Source organism: Lucilia sericata, unplaced genomic scaffold (assembly GCF_015586225.1).
Source record: "Lucilia sericata isolate MDLA Ls3-8-SP2 unplaced genomic scaffold, ASM1558622v1 Contig000745F_arrow, whole genome shotgun sequence".
Classification (NCBI taxonomy): Eukaryota; Metazoa; Arthropoda; class Insecta; order Diptera; family Calliphoridae; genus Lucilia; species Lucilia sericata.
The window spans coordinates 242,425-250,069 of NW_023994742.1; the positions used below are offsets into that span (position 1 = coordinate 242,425).

General features: G+C 31.0%; 2 protein-coding genes across 3 annotated transcripts; both read left to right on the forward strand.

Moving 5' to 3' along the window:
- The first annotated feature begins 3,334 nt into the window (after positions 1-3,334).
- Positions 3,335-5,434, forward strand: LOC119607769 (anaphase-promoting complex subunit 1-like). 2 transcript variants are annotated; one of them, XM_037961871.1, is made up of 4 exons: positions 3,335-3,529; positions 3,598-4,024; positions 4,103-4,310; positions 4,946-5,434. In XM_037961871.1, the coding sequence occupies exons 2-4, from the start codon at positions 3,935-3,937 to the stop codon at positions 5,191-5,193; spliced, it is 546 nt and encodes a 181-aa protein (XP_037817799.1). In that variant the 5' UTR covers positions 3,335-3,529; positions 3,598-3,934; the 3' UTR covers positions 5,194-5,434. The 2 variants fall into 2 exon arrangements, with proteins under 2 accessions (XP_037817799.1, XP_037817800.1); XM_037961872.1 differs by having other exon boundaries at positions 5,021-5,434.
- A 1,595-nt stretch (positions 5,435-7,029) lies between these two features.
- On the forward strand, positions 7,030-7,633 carry LOC119607762 (proteasome assembly chaperone 2-like; the record flags this gene model as incomplete). Its single annotated transcript, XM_037961865.1, is given in 2 exon segments — positions 7,030-7,404; positions 7,407-7,633. Coding segments are annotated over 2 exon segments (528 nt in total), but the record flags the coding sequence as incomplete, so codon positions are not given.
- Between the last annotated feature and the right edge of the window lie 12 nt (positions 7,634-7,645).

The following is a 7,645-nucleotide window of genomic DNA, read 5'->3' on the forward strand; positions in this document are numbered from 1 at the left end:
CCCCGCAACAAGTTATAATAAATTCGTTAATTTGTTCGATTGGGTAAAAAATCGGCATTTTTGAAGCAAAAATCGGGAAATCGGCACTTTACTATTTTGAAGGTAAAATATCGGCAAATCTGGCAGGCCTGCTTATAAGGTGAAGTCAATTCTACAAAAACAACAAAAGTACTCATGTCAAAAAATTTACATGTTGCCACCATGATTTTTTTAATTTACCTTACAAAAAAAAATCCCACATGCCCAAAAATCTCTTCACGTTAAGTAAATATGTATTATTAAATAAAATTTATTAAAAATTATACATGAATTGAAAAATAAGAATCCACCAATTTAATTAGAATATTATTTGAAATTATTACTTATTAAAAAAGTAAATAAATTATCAATTAATATAACAAAAAATAAGTATTAGATTACAAAATTGTAAGTAGTAGCAAAAATACAAATTATACATACATACATACCTATTATTTTTTTATCAGTTAATATTGGGAACTTATAATACCATGTAGGTCTCTACTATTGTCGTATAAGAAATATCTTTATAGAAATGTGACCAAACCACTACCATTGAAAGTTGTTAAAAATTAAGTTCTGTGATAAAATCGAGTTTTAATCATTTTATTTACAATTGTGGGATGTTTGTACTCTCAATTGATTAGTAAAAATTTCCCTATAATTGATAAAATAGAAGCATGTTTAAGACAAACAGTTTGTGCAATTTTTGAGTATTTTGCATAAATTTACTACGGATTAAAATTAATATAAAATTTATTTATTATTTTTTTGTTCTAAAAATATTATAAATCCGTAGATAGATGTACATATTTTTTTGGATTGTGGCAACTCTAAATGGTGTAATTTGACAGTTGTATCTACCTCAAATAAAAAAAAATGAGTGATCAGCTGTTGAATTGACTTCACCTTATGAGTGCACCCTGATCTGCGCCGAAGTAAATTAATAAAGTAGCGACAAAATTTGTTTACAAAATTGAACCAATAATTAATGGAAAATATGGCATTATTGGTGTGCTTTCCAAAAATATGTTGTTATTTTTATTAAAAGTCACAGTTTTCTTTATTTTTTAAAAATTAGAACATTTTTAAAAATATTATACACTTAAAATACACTTTTTCACATTAAGAGTGTGTGCCAATCGGTAACAATTTACTTGAAAATGTAAATTTTTGATAGATATGAGGTGAATAAAATTTTACTAGCTCATCGGGCTACATAAATTTTTGACAATTGATAATTTTAGTTTATAATACATTTGTGATTGTAGAAATTTATTTCAATAATAAAAAAATCAATAAAAGAGCTTCTTTTATTAAAATAAATGCAGATTTTCTTGTGAAATTAGTGACAATTGTCAAAATTTAATGTAATCAAAAAGATATCGTTTGGCACAGCAAAAGTGATAATAGCTTTGTTCCTTTACTTGTCAAGTTAGCAGGTTTTTACCAGAAATTGTAAAAGAGAACAAATTTGAGCAATTAAAATTATTTTCTCTTTGCCAGAACTTGCAGGTTTTAGCCAGAAAATTTTTTCCTGGCAAATAGAAAAAAAATTGTCAAATAAATTATTTGTTTAAAAAAATACATTGAAAACAAAAATGTTTGATATTTTTTATTTATTTTCATAAATAAGTATGTGTGATTGTAGTTTTTCAATTTTATTTTAATTTCAATAGAAATTTATATGAATAAACTTCAATACAAATTTATTGAAAGAGAAATTTTTTTTTCTGTTCCCGTACTTTTTATAAGTACGAAGAGAAATTCATTAATTCTCTTTAGCCAGAAAAGTTCCATAAGAAAATTTTATTTACCATAGAACTTTGCTGCCGTTTGGCACACAGTCTAAATACAACAAATTTCTCAGAAATTTGTACAAAAGCACGCGTTAAAATTAAAACAATATGGCAACATAAACATTTTTGACAAGTAAGACCTGGTCCACATAGGAAACTTTTGTTGAGAAACTTTTTCTTAATTCTCTTTTGAAGTTTCCTTAATGTCCACACATGAAAACTTTTGTTTCAGAAACTACGTATTAAATGCATTGATTTGTGGTTGTACGAAGGAGAAGAATAACAAAGCAAAACAAGTTTCCGAGTACGGGAAACTCCGTACCGCGAGAGAGATGAATGATATTCTTTCTCTTTCTCTCTCACGCAAAATCAAAAGTTTCCCAAAAAAAGTTTCCTAGTGTGGACCGGCAGTAAGCCCACAAATAGCAAGTTATTCGGCCACCATAGTGTTTGGAGACAACAAGAGCTTCACTGAAAGGCACACCAGACAGACATCACACGCTATGGGTGAATGGTAGTGATTCTGCTGAGATCAATGGTATAATAATAAGTATGTATCCTTGTGATAACCCCTGGATACGGCAATCAGCGTTCGTCCATTGCCTCTAGGTGTTAATATACCATGTCACCACTAGCCGACCGACCACCACACCCCTAGGTGACTAGTTATTTCAACATTGGCATGTCCTCCTAGGGACGTATACAATTGCCACTCTCTTGTGGGCATTCTATCACGAGACCATCATGATGCCTCTTCTTTCTTTTTAGAGACAAATAATTAATTATTTAACATGTAATGTACTTACAGTTTTTAATCCTCTAGATCTCACAAACTGGCCAAATCTATCAATATTTTTAGTAAAATACTAAAAATACTTTTATACTCTTCAATAGACAATTAATGTCATTTCCAAATTATATTATTTTATAATTTTTTTAAAAGAATTAAAAAAAATTCCAAATTTAACACGTCCTACGTTAGTTACAAACTCAAAATGTATGTAAAATGACAGAAGATCAAATAAAGAATTTGCAAAAATTGGCGCGAAAACATGCAACTGCGCGCAAAAAATTGCAGAATTTTTCCTTCAAACAGATTTTGTTTGATGTCCCATTTAAAATACATTTGTTTGACGACCTAGGAAACTCTGGTTTGTCAAACAGCAATGTATTTTTTGTATCTCGTGTTTGCTACAAACACAAAGTGTTTGAAGTAAAAGCAGTGAGCAAAGTAAATTTATAAAGTAGACTCAGTAGAACAGCTGACTATTTTTTTTAAAACTCACTTATGGACGAAAATGTCAAAATTGTTTACGTTGCAATTTTTGACAGCTTCAACCAAAGACTTTTATGTCAAATTATTTGCCATATTTGTTTTAGTGGAAAAAAATTAAATTGTGTGTTGTTTATAAAAAATAAAAATAAAAGTGAAAAAACTTGAATTTTGTGTGGTTTATGTACTAAAAAATTATGAAAAGGTGTATAATTTGCAAGAAAATTTCCAAAAAAGGAAATGGGAGCTTTTTTATGTCCCCACAGATGAGAGGAGGCGACGAAAGTGGATGGAGGCTTGCAAGATGCAACTCCCGGCACCTGCTTATGTGTGTATGGACCATTTCTCTCCATCAAACAAAACCGGGAGACACTACATTCGAAGATGAGTTTCATTTGTTATCACCAGTACACCCTCTGCAGCCACAGTTTTCCAATAGGTAAGTAGAAAAAGATTTTCTATATTAAGATAACTTTAAGAATTTAATCTGAAATATTCTACTTTCAGAAACAACTTTTGTTTGGGTCTACGTGATCCTGCCGTTAATCGTCTTACTTTAGTTTATAGTTCGGGGAAAATCTTAAGCATTTGTTTAAGTCTCTTGCCTTCAGAACAAAACATCTAATGGGATTTTCAGCTGTTATGCATGATTATAGCAGTAACACTGCTACATCGTTTAGTGCTGAAGATCCAAAGAAAATAAAAAAAAATGATGAAATACATTCGGGTACCGAAGAAGATTGACAATTTATGTTGTCCATTCTAGATGGATCGGATAATAAACCATCAAAAGAAAATTATTCACAATGTACAATATTGATACTACGGCTTGTTTATTCATACAATGCTGGCGATATTTTATAGTTTTCATTTACTCTATGAGGACTTTAAATTGGACGATATTATGCATGCACATTTGTTGCCATTAGCCAAGGTGAGCCAAGCAAAGTTAGCCAGCAATTTAATTTCAAATGAATATTATAAAATATTTGGTTTTATTTTCCTTAATTAGTTTCTGCATCAATTGGCCTACGTAATGCAATTACAATCTTATACTTTTCGTCATGCTATGGATTTTCCTTTGCTGGTGAAAAATTGTTCCAAGACTTGTATTTTAACCGAACAGCATGGTTCTCAAATGTCTTACAAGGAACTTTCACAGGTGCAAGCTCCTAGTGTTTTTAACCAACTGAATGCATTGCCGTATAATTATGTGGAAGGTAATAATAATAATTGTACTTTTGCTACACTAAGGGGGTTATTTCGTAAATCCTTTGCGTTGAACGCATCACCTACACTTCACATTCAAAAGTGAACACTTTATCATACGGAGCTACTCGATCGCGTATTAGGTGAAATCTGTATTCCAACTTTATTGATACATTGGAGCACCGTCACCGAGTTCTATCGATATTACAATGGAGTGACTTTAGCTATGTATGTATATGAAGATTGTGTAATGTTATCCAATCGCCATTCAGCTACAAAATCTGGATAAAATTCATATATGGATATAAGTGCTCTAATTTCAGAGAATGAGTTTCATTGTAGTATCAATAGAAATATATACCAATTTGCGTCCTTTCCCGTACGAGGTCGAGTAGCTTCAATATCACAACTTTTCCATAAAGATAGCTGTTACATGTACATAATTTATTCAATAAAATTTCAAAGCGAACGCCTGAATAAATTAGGTGTTCGATTTGAAGTTTCAAGTGTGTATTTTTCAGGTGATGCGTTTTATAAAATATAATTTTTTATACATTTTTCACAAATAACGAAGCACTTGTTTCAACGCAAACAATCACCTGCCATAATGAAGTGTTTTACAAAATACAAATTTAAAAATTGATAGGTGAAGTGAGGCGTAGGGATTTACGAAATTATGCCCTAAATAAAAGTTCAAATTATTCGCAAAATATGAACATAGTCACGGAAGACTCCTTATCGGCTCGTTGTCCACCCTCTAAAAGTGGCATATCACAAATGGAAGGTGCTTTAGATGATGGCATGGATAATATAGGTACCAAATTCTTAAGTCTACGTTATCCGGATGATATGCGCATAACAGATAGATATTACACAATCGCCTGGAACTTCTGATCATGAATTTATTGAGGAGCAAGAAAAACAATTATTTACATTGTGCACTCGTACCATGACTTTACCTTTGGGTAGAGGAGGTATGTTTACTTTAAGAACCAACGGAATCAATGCCAATACCAAAACTATGTCTAACCAGCAAGAAACCTATTAAAGGAACCACTGTTGAAATGCAGCAAATTGAATTCCAGGCCAATATGAGTTTATGGCCAACATTTCATAATGGTGTAGCAGCTGGCCTGAAAATATGATCAAATGCACGGGATGTACCCTCCACCTGGATTGTTTACAATAAGCCAAAACGACCAGCCGAGAATAAGTGAATAAGTCCAGAAGTAGTTTCCATATTTCTTGGAGAAAAATACTATATTTCTATTAAATGTATGTCAAACTTAAATAAATTGCTGACACATTTTTATTTATTTGCATTTTTATTTATTCTTAAACTAAACTAATAAAATGTCTTTTACTAAAATATTATTTTTTTGTGTTGTTATCAAAGAAAATTTTTGTAAACAAAGATCATATGATTTTGACAGCAAAGACCTTAAACCAAAAACAAAATCGTTTGTGGTTTTTGTAAATGTTGTATTTGTTGTAGAACTGTCGCTACTTTATTAATTTACTTTGGCAGTGAGTGACTCGAATGAGCTTAGATCTGCGCCGACAAACATTAACGGCGGTTGGCGGCTGACACTAAAAATAACGGCTGCAGCTTTTAATTGGTTGTAAGCCGGCTAACAGCTTGATTACAATTGGAACCACAACCGCTGTCGACAATGATGTTTTTTTAAAATTAGAATTATTTTTTAAGAAATAAATAGGAATGGTTAAAATATTATTCAGAATAAAATAAAAGAAACAAAACAATATGTTTATTAATTTTTATTATTTTCATTTAGGAATGGTAAAAAAATTAATCAGAAAAAAATAAAAGAAACAAAACAATATGTTTTCGCATTTTAATTTTTATTATTTTCATTTGATATCTTCTATTAATAATATCACATGGCGAAAAATGCGCATTATAACAACCCTGTTTTTGAAATTTAATATAGCATTTTTGTTGAATTTTACCTTTATTGACTAAAAACCAATTTTCTGAATGAGGGCTAGGGGCAAATATGGACTGATACGGATAAAATTTAGTTGAGATTATATTTACATAACGTTCATTAGTGCAGAATTTCATCGCGATTTTAGTGCTTATAATAAATAATCTTGTTTTTCGTAAAACACTGCCAGGTTCTCCCACTGAGCTTATTGGTTTTTCATATTCGAAATTTTGAAGAAATCCTGTTGTATTCACACTAAAAATATAAAATTTCATTTACAAATTATTTTTTTTAATTCCACTAACAATTGGTATGCGTTACAGTGCGTATATGACCAATATTTTTATTCATTCAAACATCAGCACAAATTCATAATACCCTCCGCACTTTAGTGGTGTAGGGAGTAAGAAATATTCCGATAGAAACTTTTCATTCTTGTACATAACAATCGTGTCGCGTTACCTCTTTTTATTTTTTTAGTGCTTTTTATTTGTATCTAACTGTGAATATCTTAAAAAATAATACAAAATTGTATTGTATGACAAAGTTCTGGAAAGAGAATAAGTTGCCTCTTTTTTATCATAGCTGTTTTTTATAGCTAGGTATATACATATATATTGAAAAACGCAATGGGAACACTAAAAAATCGCTAGTACGACCGTTAATATTTAAAAATGATTTAAAGATTGCTAAACTTTAGTATAAAATAGCTAAATTGACTTTACTGCAGACATCATAACATCTGTCATTTATTCTATTCATCTGGTAACACTTTTGTTTATAAAAATCATTGTCATTCTTTTATTATTAGTGATTTTATTTAAATAAATAGAAATAAATAAAAAGACAGTTTCAATGTTGCAGTTAAAAGAAAACAAAAGTATTAAAGACTTCGATGGGTATACGGTTATTATTCCTAGCATCTGCGTGGGGAACGCCGCCCAGTTGGCCTGTGATTTGTTAATATCGTCTAAAAATCTTAAGCGGGTCGGTTCCATACATCATCCAGCTCTAATACCAGTTTATGGTCCATCTGCATATCAACATGAACCCCAAGAGAAAGTTGCAGCCTGTGAACTATACGAAAGCAGTGAAGATAAATTGTTAGTTTTCCAATTCCGTTCGCCCTTTATCTCCCGTCATATTAACGACTTTCACATAAGTTGGCCGAAATTGTGGAGAAGGCCACTAGGGTGGTGATACTTAGCGGTAGCTTTGGTTTTGAGAAACGTACAATTGAAGCTTGTCCCTATGAATATAAGGCAAGTGAAAATTTCAAGGCATCACATGAGGAACAATTGAAATTAGTGAAATGGAAAGAATTTCAAGGTGAAATGATATTTGGTGGCGGTAATGCTCTGCAGTTGCATCGTATTTTAGATGAAAAAAGATACCCG

Excerpts from the sequence above, each read along its gene's own strand:
- LOC119607769 (XM_037961871.1), top strand. The coding sequence starts at position 3,935 with ATGCTGGCGATATTTTATAGTTTTCATTTACTCTATGAGGACTTTAAA. Across the intron at positions 4,025-4,102 it reads ATTTGTTGCCATTAGCCAAG|TTTCTGCATCAATTGGCCTA; the intron begins GTGAGCCAAGCA and ends TTCCTTAATTAG. Across the intron at positions 4,311-4,945 it reads GCCGTATAATTATGTGGAAG|GTGAAGTGAGGCGTAGGGAT; the intron begins GTAATAATAATA and ends AAAAATTGATAG.